At 35.4% G+C, this 22,491-nt stretch overlaps 1 protein-coding gene and 1 long non-coding RNA gene across 3 annotated transcripts in view; one reads left to right on the plus strand and one right to left on the minus strand.

Moving 5' to 3' along the window:
• Window positions 1-22,491, plus strand: part of LOC131277934 (uncharacterized) — a 119,155-nt gene that overhangs the window by 18,464 nt on the left and 78,200 nt on the right. The window contains exon 2 of the long non-coding RNA XR_009185001.1: window positions 4,891-4,934. This is a non-coding gene — a long non-coding RNA (uncharacterized lncRNA). The remainder of the gene's footprint in view (window positions 1-4,890; window positions 4,935-22,491) is intronic.
• The window catches only part of MYOZ2 (myozenin 2), a 46,562-nt gene continuing 27,274 nt past the window's right edge, over window positions 3,204-22,491 (minus strand). For both annotated transcript variants that reach the window (XM_004479035.4, XM_004479034.4), the window contains 2 exons: window positions 20,446-20,629; window positions 3,204-3,539 (listed from right to left, as the gene is read on the minus strand). In XM_004479035.4, the coding sequence (XP_004479092.2) occupies window positions 3,305-3,539; window positions 20,446-20,629 (419 nt within the window). In that variant the 3' untranslated portion in view covers window positions 3,204-3,304. The remainder of the gene's footprint in view (window positions 3,540-20,445; window positions 20,630-22,491) is intronic.

The following is a 22,491-nucleotide window of genomic DNA, read 5'->3' on the forward strand; positions in this document are numbered from 1 at the left end:
TAAATTTTAAATGGGTGCAATAAATGGTAACTTTGACTAAGAATTATTCTTTATATTAATATTTGCCTTGATTTTGTAATAACCAATAATTAGTTTTTTAAATTATTAAGTCCTTTTAAATACTAAGAGATGGAAAATAGGAACTTAGGGAAATGATTAAAAGAAGCGAAAAATTTAAAGTCAAGAATAATAGCCTTTTTAAGCATAACTCTAGTTATTAAAGTAGCTTTAGTTAATATCCAGGCAACAGTTGGCCAGTTGATTATCTGTCCTGCCAATGATATAAAAGGAAGTTGGCTTGAATAAAATAAAAGACACAATTTTATGACCCAGAAGTCCTTTGGACAGTAATATGAAATTGGAAATTTTTCTCTAAAGGTTTGAAAAGTAGAAAATATTTTCATTTGAAGGAATAATTTTGATGTGTTATTACACTGGACAATTTCTTTCAGCCTTATGACTTATTAGTGCCATGCATCCTTACAGGGGAAAGAGAAGAAAGATTGCATATTTCAAAAGAGTGCACAATGCTGAACAAAAATGAGCAGGTTTAATCAGAATATGCTTTTGTGCTTCTCTAATTTCAAAATTAAATGCTTGTAGCTTGTTTTCTTTAGTTCATTTTTGTCACAGTCTGATGGTTACATTTTTTTGAGTGCCTATATGACTTTGAGTAGTGACTCTAAGATTACTTAATTTCTAGCTTTATTTGTCCAAAATTAAGAGAATGGGAATTTTTATTATTTGTCCAGACATAATAAAATAGCTTAAAGTTGAATTTTGCTCTGAAAGAGAAGTTGTGAGTCATGAGTTCTGAGAGCATATATCTTTGGAACCAGACTTACCAAATTCTTCCCCTATAAGCCAGGCTTATTTCATCATCTCAGTTCTCTGAGGCTTAGTTTTCTTATATAAAATGTAGATTGTTTATAATAACTTTGCATAGGATAATTATGAGAATAAAATGATATTAAATATGATAGCCTTTATAAACCAGTAAGTATAGTGCCTGGCATTGAGCAGTCCCTCAACAAATATTATTTTCATTCCTTTACTCTTTCTTTTAATTTACCCCCCCCCCCCCCATATTTCTTGTATATTAATGCAAGTGATTGGGACACATGCCACAGTCTCTGCCATTCTAAAGAGGCTACCATAATTCTTCTGATTTGGGGAAGATTTAGCTGTTTTTTCAGCCAATGGAAAACCCATTCAAAATTCTTTCTGAATTCTTAATTGTGTTAAAACTAGAGTGTGAAAATTTGGCACTCCTAAAAACAGCTAAGCTAAAATTAATAGACACTTTCAGGAAAGACAGAAACATGATAGTGAACAGAAGTTTATTCTGTCATTATCTACCCAATCTTAAAACAAAACAAAACAAAACCACTCAGCTCTCTTCCTTTATAAATACTCCTTTATGATGCTGGAGAGTACTGTTCTATAGCTAACATATTTCATTGTTTATTGGCCCATCCTCTGGGGTTGACAGAATGGTGACACTAAACATATAACTTAATTATTTGAAGAAGGTTGAAATAATGCCATGAAATTTCAATTTAATGAAAAAATGTAACTTATTTTGTGATGCTCAAAAAACTAAACACTTTCACCAAAATTTATAGTAGTGGGGTGCAAATGTAGCTAAATGGTTGAGTGCCTGCCTCCCATGTATGAGGTCCTGGATTCAATCGCCAGTACCACCTTAAAATTTAAATATATATATAGTAGAATATGCCTAATTTTTATTTTTTAGAAATCTAAAATAATTAAAAACTGGCATGATAGAACTTCATATGTAGGTTTATCACAGGTGCCAACATCATCATTTAAAAATAGACAAACACCAAAACTTATTGTGTACAATGATTTTATGTATAAACACAATGCTTTGACATTGTTACTTTTTAGGAATTGTATTTTTCATATGCAAAGTTTTTAAATTTCTTTACTTACAAGTCTATAGTATGATTAAAATAACCATCAATTCCAACACTACATACACAGATTCTTTTGTAAAAACGTATCGTTGCTTCCTGGCACTTTCATTTTTCTTCTATACACTCTCCTTCCTCCTATCTGCTGAACTTAATCTGGTAGAGAGTTTTCTATGGATCAGACATTTCTTCTCTGAAATAAGCATCTATCACAGAACTCTAAAATGAATTAAGTGGAATTGTTATCAATTCCTCACTGGTACAGTGATGTATATTTTAGGACAATATTTTTAACTTTATATTAGTTTAGTCTGAGCCTTTTATTCTGATATGTTCATATCTACCTTGACTAGATGTGTATTTTATTACTTTCAGATGCTTTTATACTCTTATATAATATTTGCTTTTGTCTATATTTTATAACACAGACTTTCTATCCTTAAGGATTTGATTAAGGATTCAACAAAGAAAGGTGCCAATTCAAATTACACCCCCACTGTCTCCCTTTCTCATATATTTATTTATTTATATGTATATTAGTATGTACTTTATTTGTGCTTACACTCTTCTAAAAATGCATATGTAAAGTTGAACCTAATCAGAAGACAGCTTTGAGATTTGTGGAACTTGAACTCCACAAGTACTGGTAACTAAAATTCTAGCAGTATGATACTTCTTGAATCATTGTCTCTCAGTCTCCTTGACTTAATGCCAAATGAATATAGTAACCCAACTGAACTGTGGAGAACAACATCCAAAATAATTACCTAATAATTTAAAGCACATCAAAAAATACATATATAAATAAACACTTTAGAACTCCTAAGAATGACTAATGAAAAGATTTCACCCAGACATGCTACTTATTTCATGGACACCAGAATCGAAAAACTGAACCCTCGTCTCTGTAGTAACATTTGTATATCATCTTCCATAGCTAGGGAGTAAATTCTGAATGCCTCTGTATATCTGACACTGTATTTTGATTCTAGATTCCATTTGAAGAAATTATTCAGGAATGAATCATGTTCAATAAAACAAAGATGAAACCCTTTCTGGTCAATTATTCTTCTGAATTTCCTCAGTGAAAAGGCTGGAATATTTGCTCTTGTCCAGACTGGGTAAAAACAAAATTATGAATGCAGACAAATTAGTTAAATGTTTTTAAAAACAAGATTCTGAATTGTTTATTAATACTTGATCTAACATTGAAACTAAAAGCCATTAAAGGAAAATTGTGAAATTGTTATTAAATTATTGCTGCTAGTGAAGAGTATGAGTGAGTGACTTTGCTAGTAAGTAGAATAATAAAATAGCAATTCTTATGTTCAGAAGTTTTTGTGGCATATGCAATCACAACTTTTTTTTCATAGGTCTTCTGATTCTGGTACAGTGGTATCCTCTGTAGTTTCAGTGGTTATCACTATAGGAATATTCTCAGATATCCATCCTTTGGGAGTCCTATTAAAGGACCGCCTGCCAGAAAGAGGATTGGCAAAGACCATGAACCTGGGATCTGTTAAAAGTAGTAGCTCAAAATCTGGAACTTTGAATTTAACCATTTTTGATGCTTTTTCAAAACCTCCAAATGGGGTGGCAACTCTGTGGCAAATGAAAAGAAAAAGAAATATTAATTAATTTTAAAATTTATTTGCTGACAAAGAGAAAACAATTTAATACTCAATTTTATGGTCATGTTGTTATATTCTTGGTATATTTTTCAGTTTTGACCTCTGAGGTAAGCATTTCCATTTAAGGATCTTGCTTTTATGATAAACAAATATTTGATAATGAATTAGTGTAAAGCTCCTTTGTATGTACTCTTAGTTTTGAATTAAACTTATTTATTCATTTTACCCTGACCTCATCACAAACATTTCTTACCTCTGTGTCTTTGCTAACAATGTGTCCACTCCTTAAGATATGCTCTCCCTTCTTTCTCCACTTTTATGTCTGGGCCTTTAAGTTCTAACTTTTTACCTACAATCCCAGCCCACACACCCTTAGCCAACTTCCTGTAAATCAGTTTTTTATGTCAATCATTCAGTGTTTATGTGGTGCTTTGTATTGTCAGCTTCTCTTTTAGGAATATAGTTAGGTTTGGGACATTTGTGAATTATAATTTTTAAGGGAAAGTAGTATGTCTTTCACACCTTTGTGTCTATACCTCAAAACCTCAAAACCTTTCCATTCATCTTCTAAATAAAGTTCAAGCTCCTTGTCTTTTCATTTAAGGCTTAGTTTGATTTATGCACTAATTTAGTCATAAATTCAGTGCCAGGAATGGTCATAGGTGATGGAGATACAGGAGTGAAAAATAGTCAAAATCCAGCTTTTATATTCTAGTGGAGGACACAAACAATAAACAAATGTAAAAAGACTAGAAAAATATCCAATTGTCAAAGGAGTTATGTAGAAAATTGAAATAGGGCGACATGAATAACTGAATAACTATATAGCTACTTTAGATTGACTAGTCAGGGAAGACATTTAGATTACTATCTGAAGGTGAGAAAGTTAACCATGTAAAAGTAAAGCTGAAGCAATCACCATTTCTGGTAGAGGGAAGAACTAGTACAAAGACCCTAAAATAGAAATAATTTTGTAACGTTCAGGAAAAGAAAGAAGGCCTATGTTGCTAGACTATAGGTAAGGGAGAGGAGTAGGGGGGAAAAAGGACAGAAAGGTAGATAGTATGGGGCTTTGTCCAAATGGGAATATGGATTTCATACAGATTGTGAAGGGAAACCATTGCAAAGTTATAAGCAGGGGAATGACTTTATCTGATTACATCACTTGTTTTTGTTTGAGGTACTAGGTTTGGGGATTAAACCTGGGACCTTTTATGTGGGAAGCTGGTGGTCAATCACTGAGCCACACTGGCTTCTCTGAGTTGTTTTTTTTTTTTGCTTTTTTGCTGATGGTTTTTTGGTTTTGTTTTGTTTTTTTTCAGGAGGCACAGGGAACCCAACCTGGGACCTTCTATTTGGGAGGGAGGTATGCAACTGCTTGAGCCACATTCCCTCCCCTGATTACATTTTTATAAAGATCACTCTGACTACTCTTGTTGTGTTAAATTGTGGGAAGAGTGGAAAAAGGGAAGATATTGTAGCAATTCAAGCAAGAAATGATGATGACTTGGATTTTGGTTGTTTTCAGTGGAAATGGAGAAAAGTGGGTGATTTCAAGATATGTTTTAAAGGGAGAGTCAACAAGATTTACTGATGAATTGAATAAATTGTGAGGGAAAAAGAGAAAACCATGGACAACTCCTTGATTTAACAATTGGATGGGGAAGACTGAGAGAGGAACAGTTTTGGGTGTGAGTAGAGAAAACAATTAAGACACCCCAGTGGAGATGGCAATTATGCAGGTGTTACACTATTCTCTTTCATTCTTTGTTACAACCAAGTTGAATGAACTCTTGTTCTTCCCTTTTATACTTTCATACCTCATTGCCTCTACTCAGACCAATTTTTTTCCTCCACGTGGAAAACTCTGACCCCTATTACTACATTTCTGAATCCTTTTTAAGATGGAACTCATATTTACCTTTCCCCTTGAAGTTTTCCCCGATCTTCCACAGCCAGAACTTTCCTAAGTTTTCATGGCACTCTATTTTCACCTCCCCCTAACCCTGTTTTCCATCTTTCATTATTTCCGTTGGCAATGTCTGCCTTATTTCTTACAAGACTGTACTCCATGAGGATTGGAATTGTCTCTGATATATCCTTGTACTCCTCTTTACAATATACCTGTATAGTACAGAAGATCTTCAGGGATCTTTGGACAATAGGAATAGAAGACTATATAAATTCTCTTATATTGTGGAGAAGATTTTTTAAAATCCTGGAAGAGATATGATTTTCTTTGTGACTCAGTAGTTTTCCAGTCTTTCTTAATCTTTATCTTAATCTTAATCTTTTGTGTGCCTTGTATTATATATATATATATGTATATTTTACTCCAAATTTGATTTCATTATTTTCAAGTAGTTTCGATTTTAATTTTTTCTCCCCAAATAGATTTTGTTTTGTATAAAAAGGAAAGGTCCTGTATTCTATTTCTTTTGTACCTCCTCATTGCATCTGATACAGGGTCATGCAATTTCTTGATCAGAAGTTGCCTTTTTGTGACTACTAACTACTGTGTCTAAACTAAGATCTCATGATCCACCAGGTTGGGGATGTGGGAGAGTAATTCACTAGAAATCTCTGTGTGAGACATACCCAAACTCCTGGAAATGGAGCATAACTGGCAGCATTTCAAGCTTCAGACTTTGCATCCTTCACTTGACTAATTTGTGAGAAACTAAATATGTGTGTTGCTGGCAATGATGAGTGTTAGTACAGCCTGTGAGAACGGCCGTTAAAAGTGTTTAATTGTCACATTTTGTTTCAAATTGTCCTCAGTGGCATGAGAAATCATGACAAATGTTTTACATTGTTTTAAACTTATTATGTAATTTGATAGCCACTGACTTCTTTTTACCATGCAAGCAGCAAAGAAAATAATTCCAGAAAGCTTCTGAAGACTGAAATGTCTTCAGAGACATTTGAAAATGTACATATTGATTTGAAAATTCAACATGAAACTTCTAAAACAATAAAATCTTGCTTTAAAATATTCATTGTCTATTTTGTTCTTTTGTGAACTTTTTGAATATTTTTGAATAATTTTAATTTTATAATAAAAATACATTCATAAAATTGGCTTTAAAAATTCAGTATGTATAAATTAAATCTGTTTCCAATTTTGCTAAATCTACAGTCCTTTTTTCAGATATGTAACATTGTAGACTTTGATTATTTTCCGTATGTATTGAATTCTGGTCTCTCTTTTGCAGAAGCCTTAATACATAACATTTTTCCTTCTTTTTCAGTACTATGCCATATTTTTCTAAGTTTAGTATGCCACCACTACTAGATAATATCTTAACCATTACCAGATAATATCTTAGTCAATCTAAGGAAACCAAATGGCAATTATGAATATCAACAATATTCCCAGCATGTGTTAGAAGGAAATAAATGGAAATGGAAGACAAGGTCTTTATTCTCAAGGAACTTGCAATCCCTTGAGAAGATACTGAAGTTTTAGTTTTTTCCCATAGTAATTGCATACTAAATTATGTAGAGGAACTCTCCTAGAAAGCACAAGAGGCAAAAAGTAAAATGAAAATAAAATAAAGGAGGGTCAACATGAAGGATATTCAGCCCTCCAGAGGAAGAAAACAGAACATTAGGGACACAATCGTGAGCCACAGATAAGACAGAAGACAACTTGAGTTGAAGTAAGATGAGCTTGTAGAGCTAAAGGAGTTACCAATGCTAGGCATAATTAATGAGAAAAAAAATACTACTTAGAAATTTCTTTTCAGAATTTTATTTTAATTCTTTTAATATAATGATCAAGGTAGGAAAAACAAAAGGAATGTTTAAGAAGAACAAAAATCAGGGTGGCCTTGATCATTTCCCAAATATTAAATACCAAAGGTAGTAGAACAATTTCTAATGATTGAAGAGAAAAGGCAGTGACCCTTTATAGCTAGCCAAAGAAAAAGAAAAAAATGCCAAGGTGGAAAAAAGTCAGATTGGCGTTCTCCTAAGAAAACTGCTTGAAGACACATTCCAACTAAATAATGGATGGGTAATGACCTCAAGTCCTAATATTAAAAGACTGGCATCAACAGCGAAAACTGCTCTAAAAATATGGACATAAAAATTAACTGCAAAAGGAAGAGACTGTTCTTGGAAAAATAAGATTTATTTAGTTCAAAACATTTATATAAGAGTATGGTAAATATTGGTATCCAAATTAAACTAACAAAACTGGCTGGTAGGTAGGAGATGGCCTTCCCTTCACAGATGGAAGTCAGAAGTTACTGCTTCTTAGAAGCAATTAGAACGATTAGTTACATATGCATCTGGTTAATTTAAAAAGAATAATTGATAGAAGTTAAAGAAGAATCTCCCTTTCAGAACACCACATATTACAAGAGTAAACAAGTCAGAGTTTATAAAGCAGCACATAAAAAATAAAATAGATCAACCTAAGAAATGGAATTTTTGAGTCAGGCTTGCTAACCTGAGATCCCATCTTCATCTGAGGTAAGTTACTTGACCTACAGAGCACCCTAGTCCCCAATCATTAAATAAAATCCATTCATTTTCAATATAGATACTTTTAGGTACCTACTATATGACAGGTATAGTCTTAGACTATACCGGTGAGCAGATATAGTTTCAGTTCATAATGGTTACTTTCTAGTATGGGAAATAGACTCTTAAGAAAGGAATAAACAAATTAATAATTTAATCAGCTAATGAAAATGCTATAAAGGATAAAAGTGAGGAGATAATAAGTACCCATATCTCTGTTGAATTTTTAGGCAAGAAGGAAGAGTGTTATTTAAATATACTGGTGGGGAAATCCTCTGTGTGAAGAAATTTTAGCAGAGCCCTGAAAGATATGAAGGAGTGATCTGCTAAAAATACCTGAGGTCAGAGCATTTCAGGCAAAAAGGACAACCAAAGTTAAGGCCCCAGGTGGAAAGGGGTCTACTACATTGAAGAGCAGTTAGAAGGCTGGTGTGGCAAGAGATGAGTGAGTTTGGGGGAGAGCAGTAAAAATGAGGTTGAAGATATAGATGAGGCCAGAACTGTAAGATTTTGTTGCTCATAAATTCGGGTTTTTTCTATGTGTTTTCTATGTTTTTTCTATGTGTTTTCAAATGGAGGTTTTTTAGCAGGGAGGAGAGGAGAGGCAATCTGATTTTCTTTTGAGTTTTGTTCTGTTTTGCAGTCTTTTCTTTGTAGCTCTGTGGAGAAGAGCCTAAAGGAGGGCAACTGTGACAGCACAAAGTCAAAGTTCAAGTCCTTTGTAGTAATCAAGGTAAAAGAAGATGGTGGTGTGGACCAGTGAAGGAACACTGGAAACACTGAGAAGTGGTCAACCATGTATTGAAGAAAGAGTTAAGGGCTTTGCTGATGGTAGGAAGTATGAGATAGAGTAGAATCCAGTATAAGTCCTAGGTTGTTTACTTGAACAACTATATGTATAAAGATGCCATTAACTGAGATAAGGCAGTTGGGGAAGAAGCTGATTTGGAAGCTGGGTACCAAGAGTTTGATTGTAACATGTTAATTATTATATGTTTGTTAGACATCTCAAGGGAGATGTATGATGGACAGATTGACACTCATGGAAAAAGTCTGTGCTGGGAATATAACTGGAATCATCAATAAGCAGATGCTATTTAAACCTTGCAGTTGCATACAATCACAGCTTAGAATAGGTATAAATAGAGAAGGCAGCACCCCAACATTTAGAGCTTGGAAAAGGGGGAGATGCCAGCAATGAAGGCTGAGAAAGATGAATATCTAGAGAATTTGGTGATCTAAATGCCAAGAAACAAAAGAGGTTCTTGAAAGAGGGAATGATCAACCATGTCATATGAGAGGTTGAGTAAATTGATAACTGAGAATTCAACATTGGATATGATAACATGGGTATTATTTCTTGAAGTGGGGTAATGGGTAAATTTGTGATTGAAATGAATTCAAGAAAGAATGAGACATTAGGAAGTAGAGACAATGAATATAGGACATCCTAGAGGATTATTTTTCTATCAAGAAAAATCATTGAAATTAGAGGTAATTGCAAGGAGATCTTGAGAAAAGAGAGGATTTAAGATGGGAGACATTTTAATATGTTTGTATACTGATAGGAATAATTCATTAAAGAAACAAAAAATCAAATGCAGGGAAGCAGATGTGGCTTAAGTGATAAGACCTCTGCCTACTGTATGGGAGGACCTGGGTTCAATCCCTGTGGCCTCCTGGTAAAAAACAAGAAGAGAAAGCATGCCTATGTGGAGAGCCAGTGCCCACGTGGTGAGCTGAGTGTCCATGTGGGTGACTGTGTGGCAAGCCAAGTGCCCACATGGTGAGCCAAGTGCCCACATGAGTGCCTGCATGGTGAGCCAGTGCCCATGCAAGTGCCCATGTGGTGAGCGGGTGCTGCATGGTGAGCCAAGTGCTTATGCAAGTGTGTCATGCAGCAAAATGATGACGCGACAAAAGAGAGATGAGGGGGAGAGTCAAAGTGAAGTGCAGCAGAGACCAGGAACTGAGGTGGCACAATTGACAGGGAAACTCTCTCCACATCAGAGGTCCCCAGGATCAAATCCCTCTGAATCCTAGAGGAGAGAGACAAGAAGAGAAGACAAAAAGACAAATAGATACAGAAGATCACACAGCAAATGGACACAGACAGCAATAACAGCAGGGCGGGGGAGGGGGAAGGGGAAAATAAATAAATCTTAAAACAAAAATTGAATGCGGACAAGAGAGAGAATACTTTCAGGAGAAGTCCTAGAATGAGTGAGAGAGTGTGAGGACAAGTACACAATTGGAGGGGCTGATCTTAGGAAAAGAACAGGCAATTCATCAGCTGTTAAAAGGGAAAAGGCAGAGCCGTATGTACATCACTTGGTAGATTCAGTGGTGGAAAGATGATGTGGGTCTTACCAATTGCTTCTACTTTCTCAGAAAAATAACGTGAGATCATCATCTGAGAGCAAGGAGTGAGGTGGATATTGGATGTTTTGGGTAGATAGAAGAAGGTTTGAAATTGTCTCTAGGGTATTGGCAGAATGAATTGGCTAGAGAATATTATTAAATTGCCTTGCTGATATTAGTGATTATCTGTTTAAAGTGAGACCATTAGCAAAATTTGAGTGTTTTTCTTCAGCCACATTCAACTGTTCTAGGTGCAAGTGTGGAGTAAATAGAGAGATGGATTTAACCAGAATTGGAGCTTTACCAGTTGAGTACAACAGTTGAAGAGCAAAGCGAGTTCAATGAGGGTATGTACTACGAAGTGGTAATAGTGATTGACTAAAGAATCTAGTTAGGGGAAGAGAAATTGGGGTCAAAAGGGATTGATGGACTTTGAAAAATGAATTAATGTAAATGTAAAGAATGAGCAAAGTGAAGAAAAAAGGAAAAGCAAAGCAATGATAATAAGGTGGTAGAGTGGGACGTTTGAAATTGAGGTTTTTGAAAGTGGCGTGGGTATTGGCCATGACAAACTTTAAGGAAACCCAAGGGTGACTGAGGTGAGGTTAAGAAAAAGACCCTTAAAATTGAGACAGGCAAGGACTTGAGAGAACAGAGAGTTCAATGGGTCACTCACAAGGATGTGGAAGTCACCAAAAAGTGTGACAGGAATAGTGCTGGAAAGGACGACAATGAGCCAGCTATTAAAATCTTCCCTGAACATGGGAATGGCCACAGAGTGGGTAGATGACCTCAAAAGTGGTAGAGCAGCTGTAACTGTATATATTAATATAGAATTTCATGTATCCTAGACTCATAAATTTCTTGTCTTCCAGTATTTTGCTTTCCTCTGAAAAGGAGTATATTTCATTTTCCATTGCATCTCTTCTCAGGATGATTGACCTTATAGGTTTTTCCTCCAAATTTCTATGGGTGATAAGAGGTCACTGACGGACTCAGTAGCCTCAGTATGATGTAGTATCTCAGCAATCAAAATAGTACAGACTTTCACATCCAGGGCCTAAAACCTTTTCACAAGGAACTTTAAGAACTTAGATCATCATTCAGGTACATTATGATTATTAAACATCATAAGGCATAGTAATGAAGAAAGCTAATGTTTATTGAGTGGGTACAACTGTGCCAGGCACTGTTTAAGTACTTCTCAAATTCTATAGGTGTTCAGGTCACCTGGAGCTCTTGTTAAAATTCAGGTGCTGATTGTGGGGTGAGCCCTGAAATTCTGCATTTCTAATCAGCTCCCAGATTATGCTGGTGCAGCTGGTCCATGGGCCACATTTTGAAAACAAGAGCTTTACAACTGTCATTACATCTTCACAACAAACCTATGAGTTAGTTCCATTTATAGCCCCATTTAACGGATATAACTCAGAACAGGTAAGTTAAATGACTTGCTCAAAGTCACCTACCTATTTAGTTGTGGAACCAGAATTTAAACCTAGGTAGCCAGACTTACCTGAGGTCTGCTCACCTAGTCAATTTATCCAGTAGTGAACAGGATAGATAGGAAATTAATAGACAGATCTAGAAACTGGCAAGAAGTCAACGCACCATTCGGTACCCCCAAGATGGCTGCTGGAAGACTCTCGAGATTCTGCCATTCAGAATGAGTTTTCTGCTGGAAGCCAGGAGAAGCCCTGGATATTCCCCAAGGACTTTATCATTGGGCCCTCCTGGGGGATTGATTGGTGGGGATTGATTTGATCAATCAAAACAGCAAACAGCTGGGACTCCTCCTGTACTATTAGCAAATGGACAGAATAATTAATGGTTTAAAAAGCAAGTGTGAAGACTTCTTGCTCTCTCTTGCCTTCGCCCTGTCCTGGTACCTGTCCTGGTACCAGTCTGTGTGCCTGTTCCTGACCTCTGCACCCTGCTTTCACCATTTATCTCCTGCCATGTGGCCACACGAGTAAAACCTGGGTATTTACCATCTATAATGGGGAATTGCAGTCTGTAAATCAGCCCACTTTATCACTTTTCAGCTCCTTCCTCCCTTCCTGGGACCCATGATCTGTTATTTTCTCTCATTTCTCTTTCCTCCCTACCTTAATAAATTACTGGCCTAACTCACCCCTCCTCCCCACCATACTCTTGAAATCCATTTCTCCAGCATAGACAAGAACCTAGACAAAATCCAGTTACACTAGAGAATTCCGAATCACTCTTTTAGAGAAGAGTGTTTAGGAATCTGAGCCTACTAGGGCTGTGTCTGAATGATGTCGAACCTGTATGCTGTCACATTCATGACACAACTAGCTGATTGAATGCCCCACCTTTTTTTGTCATCTGATTTTGTGAAATGAAGAGTCTTTATTACTCTAAACTGATTCAGTACATAATAAAGAGTTCAAAACAAGCACGGAACCCTGTGCAACTGCACAGATTGGATGTCCATCCTGGATTTTAAGAATGAATATTGAGCCATTAGATACAAGAGGCTGGACTTGAGCATTGCTCAGTTTTAAGCTGACTTTGGATTTTAGGCTGAATTTGATCAGTTAATATTGTACTTATCAATCCCAGAAATGAATTTGAGTCATTTATTTATTTATTTTTCTGAATTAAATCAAAGAAGAAATTTTCCTCTGCCACTGAAATCCAATATTTGGGCTTGGCATTGAATGGGTCACTCTTTTCCTTTTTATTCACTTCTGTTTTATTGTTTCCTCCCACTTTATGGGTCATTTTCTTCTCTGGAAAACAAAAGTATTCCCTTCCGTTCCATCACCCATCTCCTACCTCCTCCCGCGGATCCAGTGCAAGGTTACTGTTTGGAAAGCAGAGTTTTCTTTTCTTTTCTTTGGCACTATTGAGACTATATCCTGTTTGCTTGAATTTTTATTGCCCTCAGCACAAAAACTAAACTGAGGCCATTAACAGAGATGTTAAACATTCAAAGTGAGGGACTACTTGTGAGAATTTTAAGACTCCTGAAAACAGTTTCAAATTTTAGTCAAAGTTAGTGAAGCAGAAATTCCCACTGAAAGATTTGGAATAGTCTGCTAAAAGAATGCATCTTATAATTTACATAACATATATTTGTAAAACATAGATCTTGACTTAATATGATTTTTATACTCTGTCATCTATTTAATGACTAATACATCTCAGGTTCACAGTTGATAGAACATCTTTGCTTATTTTAATTGACGAGTAATGCATTTGTAAAAATTAATAGTGCAGGACATATAATATACCTGTGAAAATTACTGATTATTCTAAAAGGTAAAAGAGTAGGTAAGATGGTTACATAGAAATTAAGTAATTTATTCTCCTAAATAGCTAGTACACATAATATATTTTAAAGTATTTAATCATAGAATCAGAATATACTGCAAATTTTATTTTACCTATGAGGAAATGAGGGTAAGAAGAGGTTAAGAGGGAAACAAATGTGGCTCAACCAACTGGGCTCCCGTCTACTATACAGGAGGCCCAGGGTTCGATGCCCAGGGCCTCCTGTGAGGGCAAGCTGGCCCATGCAGCAAGGTGGTCCACATGGAGTGCCAGCCCACTTGAGAAGGTGGCCCCATGCAGGAAAGCCGCCATGTGGGAATGCCATTTCATGCAGGAAAAGCCACCCCATGCAGAAGTGCTGACTGACACAGAGAGCTGGTGCTGCAAGATGCTGCAACAAGAGACACAGAAGAGAGAAAATAAGGAAATGTAGCAGAACAGGGGAGCTGAGGTGGTACAAAAGAGTAATCACCTGTCTCCCATTCCTGGAGGTCCCAGGATTGAGTCCCAGAGCCACCAAATGAGAATACAAGCAGACACAGAAGAACACACAGTGAGTGGACACAGAGAGCAGACAATGGGGGCATTAGGGGAAAATAGGGAGAAATAAATAAAATAAATATTTTTTAAAAAAGAAGAGGTTAAGTGACTTGCTCAAAGTCAAAGCTTTCTTTTTCTAAAGATGAATTTTTTCCCCTTCCCCTGCCCCACCCTGCTGTGTTTTGCTGTCTGTGTCCATTTGCTGTGTGATCTTCTGTATCTATCTCTCTTTATTGTCTTCTCTTCTCATCTTTCTTCTCTAGGAATCACAGGGTTTCCATCCTGGGGACCTCTCATGTGGAGAGAGGTTCCCTGTCAATTGCACCACCTCAGTTCCTGGTCTCTGCTGCACTTCACCTTGACTCTCCCCTTTGTCTCTCTTTTGTTGCATCATTGTCTTGCTGCATGACCCACTTGCGCCGGCACTGGCTCACTGCATGGGCACTGGCTCACCGCACAGGCACTCAGTTTACCATGTGGGCACTGGCTCACCGCGCAAACATGCTTTCTTTTCTTCTTTTCACCAGGAGGTCCCAGGATCAAACCTGGGTCCTCCTATATGGTAGGCAGAGGCCTTATCACCTGAGCCACATCTGCTTCCCTGTCAAAGCTTTTTGAAGTGGAGCAGAGAACAGAATTCCAACCACCTTGCTTCCAGTTTATACAGTTCATACAATATATTGTTAAGGAGTTAAATAGGGAAGCAGACTTGGCCCAGTGGTTAGGGCATCCATCTACTGCATGGGAGGTCCACGGTTCACCACCGGGGCCTCCTTGACCCATGTACAGCTGGCCCATGCGCAGTGCTGATGCGCGCAAAGAGTGCTGTGCCACACAGGGGTGTTGCCTGCGTAGGGGAGCCCCACACACAAGGAGTGCACCCCATAAGGAGAGCCGCCCAGCGTGAAAGAAAGTGCAGCCTGCCCAGGAATGGTGTCACACACACAGAGAGCTGACACAGCAAGATGACACAACAAAAAAAAGAAATGCCGATTCCCATGCCGCTGACAACAGCAGAAGTGGACAAATAACACACAGTGAATGGACACAGAGAACAGACAATTGGAGGGGGGAATAAATAAAATAAATCTTTAAAAAAAGAAAAAAGAAGTTAAATATATATTACTAAATGTATAATACTTTCCTTCATAGATTATGATTTTGTTTGTGATATGGAAATATTTCTTCCCTTTGGATTTTCTTTAAATTCTTTAAAGTCATTTTTATTTTGCATTTCTAAAATGAAATATATGTTGGTACATGTAATGCAGTAGAATTCTGACATTACATTTTATGATTAAAGTCGTGTCCACTTGGCTAATTTATGGTGTCCAATTATTTGGCCAATCAAGCATTGGCCTTATTGTGAGAGTATTTTGTAGATGGATTTAAATATTTAGTCACTTGATTGCATCAAAAATCAACAAAGGAGATTATCTACAGTAGTGAGTGGATTTTCACAGAGTTGAATTAATACAGATCAATGATTGAATTTCCTTTCCTCTTCCTTTTATCATATATTTACATATTTTTCTCTTTTCTTAATTTGACTTGCCAATAGTTTTTTCACTTTTAAAATTATTTTCTAAGGAAAAATTCTGTATTCTTTAGAGATACTAATTATATATCCTGTAAAAACTTGAAATATGTCTTAACCATTTATTTTTATTACTTTCATGCATCAATAAAAGCAAAAAATAGAAACAAACAAACAAACCCCAAAACGACCAATTCCTGAGACATGAGGGTTTCAAAGAGAGAAGGAGTTTATTGCTAGCATGTCGCAAGGAGATCAAATGGCCTAAAAGCCTAAAATCTGTCTCCCAGAATTTGAGAGTTTAGGAGTTTAGGGGTTTTATGGATTCAAACAGGGGAGGGTAGGGAGGTTACCATCACAATAGCAAGTACACTCAAGTGTGAGCCTTGTTTGGAATACCCATAAGCAAGGTTGTGGTCAGTCTAGAATAAAACTCACAATACCAAGTATATAAAGGGTTAGCTTATGAGCCTAGTTTGTAATTACCATAAATAAGGGTGGGACCTTATTTCAGGTATTAATATTAATATTTCAGGTATTAACTTTTGGCTATTCTATAATATACTGGAAAAGTAAGAAAAAAGCATCCATATAATGATTCAGAAAGCATACTCAATTGTTAATTCTTAACTCTTGGGTACAACCTTGCTAAATTTGCGTTTAATTTTAATGATTTATTTGCAGATTCTTTTGATTCTCTGTGGACATAATTATGTCATTTGTGAATAAAGGCAGTTTATTTTTTCCTTTCCTCTATTCGGACTGTTTATTACTCTTGTTTTATTGTCTAGTAGGGGTCAATAAACAACTTCTTAGGTGTGTATGTTTATTTTTATTTTAATTTTTACTTATGAAGGATATTTTCACTAGTTATAGAGTTATAGATTGGCAGTTATTTTAAAGACATTACTCAGGTGGCATTTATCCTTTCAGGTAGGAAATCAGCTGTACTATTGTTCTTTTAAGATATTTTGTCTTTTATTCCCTAGTTTTAAGATTTTCTTATTGTCTTGATTTTCAGCAGATTTACCATAATGTGCTTTTGTGTGATTTTCTTTGCATCAACTCTTCTTGTGTTCTGTAGCACTCTTAAATCTGTAACTTAACACCTTTTGTCAATTTTTAAAAATTCTTGGTCATTATATCTTCAAAGATAGATTTTTCTCCATTCTTTCTGTTATTCCTTTCCAAGATTCAAATTGCAACATATATTGGCATTTTTATTACTGTTTCAAAATGTCTCCTCTGCTCTTTCTGTATTTTTGCATATTTTTTTCTCTCTATGCTTTACTTTGAATATTTTCTGCATCTGTCTTCTAATTTACCAGCCCTCTTTTTAGCTATGTCTAATCTGCTGTTAAATCTATTTATTGAACTTTTAAAAAGCATTTCTACTATTAAATATTATTAAAAATAACACAAGTACAGAAAACTTCATAAAAATGTACAACTTATAATTAAGTGAACAACCTTGTAACCACCACTTGTGTTAAAAGCTACTCCAGAAGCCTCAAAACAATTTGCTGCCCTATCACAACCCACACTTGCTACTAACAGTAGTCAATATCTTGACTTTCATGGCAATATAAACTTACAACAAGTAAAGGAACTTTATATGTTAATGACCGAAGTACACCTCTCGAAATACTATTAGTTTCATTTTGCCTTTTTTCATGTTTTTAACATCTCTTTAAATTATATATTTCTCCTCCATCTATTTTCCTTGCATTTCAATTATTGAAGAAATGGAGTAATTTGTCCTCTAGAGTCTTCCACAGCCTGGAAGTTGCTGATTATATTCCTTTGGTATAGTTTATCATGTTCCTGTTTTTTGTATTTCCTATAAATTCTTATTTGGATCTAGAGGCTTAATTTTTTTTCTTTTTTAAATTTTAGAGGCTTAAATTTTGACTTCTTAATTTCAGTTACCATATTTTTAACTTTTTAGAATTTCCATTTCATTAATTTATTATTACTTTTTTTTTAAATTTAAGAAGTGCATTTACAAAAAATCAGGCATACGATACAGGTTTTCCATATACTACCCTATTATTGGCACATTGCAATGGTGTAGTATATTTGTTGCAATTGATGAAAGCACATTTTTATAATGTTACTATTAACTATAGTCCATGGTTTATCTTAGGATTCACTGTGTTGTGTGTTTCCATGAATTTTCCATTTGTTTAATTTTTACATATTTTCAATCTGCTGGAATTCTTCAGGTCACCTATTTTCTTGAACACATTTCTTACAATTATTTTAAAGTCAGTGTCAAGAAATCCCATTATTCGGTTTCTTATGGGTCTGTTTCTATTATTTATTATTTTCTTTTCATTTTCAGGCATTTGGACTTGTCTCATACAATGTCTGGTAATTTCTAATTGACTGATATATATTGTGAATAAAAATTTGTGGAGATGATTTGAGTCTCTGGATGATATTGCCCATATCAGGCAGTTTGGCTTAGGGCAGGTGACTTTTTTTCCAATCTGGAACTGTGTTGATTGGTATCTTGGCTTAATTTGTGAAGGTTGCTCTATTCCTGGTTCACCTTTACTCTTCTGGTATAGACTTTAAGATTCCCAATTGAAAGCCTGGAAGATTTACTAGAACCCCTCCTCGGCAAACTCTATATTCCTATTTCTGGTCTTCCCAGATTCTTGAGATGGCTGAAAGGTTTGCTCAGCTTCTCAGTCTCTTAGTAGTTGGCAATAATTCAGCTAATGACTAAGGGGAAAAGTGGCACCAAATATCACATTTACCTCTGTAAATTTCTTTAATCTTCAGGATCTTGGCCCCCAAAGTCCTCACTTCCTTGGTAGCTTGTCAGTGCCTTCAACTGTTTGTTTAAAATTTCCTAGTTATTTTTATGAAGTTATTCAGGTATAAACTTGTATACCATAGCTGGGAATGGCAATCCTACTTACATAATTTTTGGAGTCTCATTTATTTACCAAGTATTTAAACCAATAGTATGTTTGTACTGTTTAGTTGTTGTTAACTAGACTTTTAAAGCAATGCATGTATTAGACAAGATGGTAAATTTTTTCCACACAGATGCATAATTTACATATTTATGGGCAGAAAGAATCTTAAGGCTACCTGATTGAGATTATCTATGTATCACATCATGTTTTGTTTTATCTCTTGATGTGATTTAAAGAAATTAAAGAGTCTATGAGGAGACTGGCATGTTCATTAACATATAGCTTTTATGTGTTTATTTAAAAAGGGACAAATTTTCACAAGTATAGGAGAGGTTAAGACAAAAACCACCCCCTCTCTTTCTTTCTCTATCTCTCTCTGACACACACACACATATACACACACAAATAAACCTACGTTACATTTGTGAAAGCTTTGATTTTACAGGGGACTACATTTCCTACATTTCCTAACCAGACAATATTGTGTTCATTGCTATAGAACTCAGTTGGTATTTATACAATTAATGGACATCTCTTTGTAACCAGCTCCAATAAACCAATACATTTGTAGAACTGGAAGCAAGTACTCAGCAAGTATGAGCAATGAAGTCACAAGATACACAAAAAAGTCATAGGGCAGCTCTAAAGCACTACTCTCAAAAACCAGCCTCAAACATTCTATTATTTTCCATATTTTCTCTAGTGTTTTATACTTAATAATTTCAAAATCTTCATTTTGGAAAAAACAAACATATCATTGATTGGAATGGCCCTCCCACCTCCTTTTTCCGTCATGCCTCAAGCCCTCTTTAAATTCTATGGCATACTTAATTTATGCACTCTAATAGTGTGTGAAAGCTAAATTTGTAATTGCCCAATAATTGAAAAAAATACTAAAGAAGATCACTATTTAAATGAATCTATGTGACATTTTTCTATAAATTAAAGATTTATTAATTCATTCACTTTTAAATGAATAATCATTAAGGGGCCTACTGATTTGCTCTACTATTCTGTGGGTGTGCAGCAGGGTACTGGAGTTACTTTATTCCAAAATGAAAGTACAGTGATCAAAGAACAGATTATGAGGTCATTAAATATATTTTAAAAATCCCCATGGAAATTATAAAATGGGTAACAGGGAAAAAATGCCTGCTGAGTGAACTATGGTACAGATATTATTTGGCAATGTTTTTGGTAGCATAATTTTTGGCATGTACATATGCAGGAATCTTGGGCCATAAATCCCTAAATTATCTTTAAACCTACCTGAGGTTTGTAAATATACAAATTGGAATCTTGAATAATGCTGTAATTCTAATGCGCCTGTATGTGAATTTGTTCTGAAATTCTTGAACAGCATTGTCAGTTGAAACAACACATACACTATTATCAACACTTGCCTTAGAAGGTAATATAAAAATAACATTTTTAAAGTGTAGGTGATGATCGTGATGTTATAACAGTAATTAGTTTCTGAATTTTCTTCATTTTTACATTAAAAAGTACCAAGATTTGGTATATTATTAATATTGCAAAAATGAGACTTTGCCCAGGTTTAGAAATAATCCGTATTGCCATTTGGAGTCTTTTAATCCATCAGAAGATTCTGTTCTCTATACCATGATGGATGAAACTTGATATTATGTGCCAATAGTCACCCAAGATAAAGGAATTACCTGTTAAAGCTCCTGTAGTCGGGTAGTTCTACCTTTTCTTCAGGCTTGAAAAATTTAGGATATAAAGCTTCTAAAAGCTCGGGATCACTGCTAATGGCCTGTTCCCAAGGAGACTGATAGTACTTAGGGATAGCTGTGGTGTTGAATCTTTCAGGAGGAATTTCTTTCAGTGGTCCAGAATATCCTTTGAAAAAACATAGTAAGAATAAACAAACACAGAGTGGCTAAACTCCACCTAACATTTTACCCCATGTTTAATTTTTCATGCTGGGGTAAACTTAGGAAGATTGTATCAATAAAGGGGTCTGAAATGTTAGATTTTAAAAACAAAAAACCTTTAAGCTCATGGAATTCTAAAAAGAAACCCCTTTGCTTAATGTTAATTTTTCTAAATTATACATTTACTTCTTGACTATCTTAGTACATTTTTGTAGAACTAAAATTTTTGTAGAACTAAAAATTCTGTTCATTTAATTTTTAAAAATTTGTGTTCCATACATTAATTTATGCTAGGCTTTAGATATTACAATTAATTAATTACTTTTAAAATGTGTACTGAATGCCTACTGTAGTCTAGGCTCTGGGGAAATAGCAATGAAAACAAAACCTCTGTCTTCTCTGAGGTGATTGTTTAGAGGTAATGTTAAGGTCTTGCAGTCTTTTTTTTTTTTTAAAGATTTATTTTTATTTATTCCCCCCCCCCCCCTTGTCTGCTGTGTCCATTCGCTGTGTGTTGTTCTGTGACCGCTTCTTAAATCGCTAAGTGGTCTATAAAACCTTTAAGTTTCAAAAGGGAAACTTGTTTTCTCTGCCTTATTCAGCCTCTGGTCTTATTCCCTTTTGTATCCATTGCTTGTTTACTGTGTCCCTGATGAATTTCTTGCCTAGCTTTTGTGTTTCTGCTTCTTAATTCATCTTTCTCATAAGAGGTAGACATTTTCTGTAAGTTCCATTTTTAAAACCACACAAATTCCTCGCACAGAACTCTGAACCATTTTCTGATGAATCAAGTGAAAACGGCTGAAGCCTTTTAAGGGTCAGCTATTTACTTCCCATTTGCACTACTATTCTACCTAATTTTGTCCTTACAATTCTCTCTTGCACCTTGCCAAGCCCTTTCTTATTTGATTTGCCCTACTTTTAGGTTTCCCTGATCCTCTTTCCCTTCTCTAAAATGTTTTGTATTTTCCTCTGTCAAATCATGTCTATCATCTCTTTACACTAAAAAGATTGTCTCCTTCACAAACATTTCTTGATAATTCCACTTTTAGACAGTTATTTGTGATTAATTCATTTTCTTCTGGTTCCCTTCAGTATCTAATGGTTGTCTCTTCTGGCAGGCTTCTTTTCTCTGGGGGCCTATTAAATGCTGGTGTTCTCCAACCTTTCTCCTTACAGTGACAGTCTACCTAGAAAATTCCACTTATATTCATAGTTTTAATTATGACCCACATATTGATGATTCCAAGTTTTGTTTTATTTTTTAATTTCTGGGCTCTTCTATTCAACTGCATATTAGATTTATTCAAATGAATGTTCCACTGGCACCATTTATAACCTGTCTAGACCTAAATGAAACCATTTTCTAATCCATCCTGCTTCTTTTTTCTGTATTTATCATCTCAGCTAATTATATCATTTTACTCTCTTATGTACAGGACAGAAACATCAATATATACTTCCTCTCATCCCCAAATCACTAAGTATTCCCAATTATACTTGTAAGGATTTCTAAAATTTTGTATATCTGAATCATAAGGGGTATCTATTTAAAATGTAGATAATGGGCTCCTCCTCCAGAGATTTGGTTTCAGCAAGTTTCAGGTATGGCTCACAAATTCAAATTTTTAACAAAACTGTTGTACAAATCCTAGCTGGTGCAAACAGGATGTTGAGAAACCTTGCTCAAGGATTTGTTCTCTTCTTTGCATTTCCATTGACGCTGCCCTGGTTCACACCCTACCCCTCTTGCCTGGGCTTTCACCATACCTCATTCTAATCTCCTTTAGCTCTCAAACTCTCTCCTAGCCACCCTCTGCTCTGCTG

The sequence above is a fragment of the Dasypus novemcinctus genome, chromosome 1 (genome assembly GCF_030445035.2).
Source record: "Dasypus novemcinctus isolate mDasNov1 chromosome 1, mDasNov1.1.hap2, whole genome shotgun sequence".
NCBI lineage: Eukaryota > Metazoa > Chordata > Mammalia > Cingulata > Dasypodidae > Dasypus > Dasypus novemcinctus.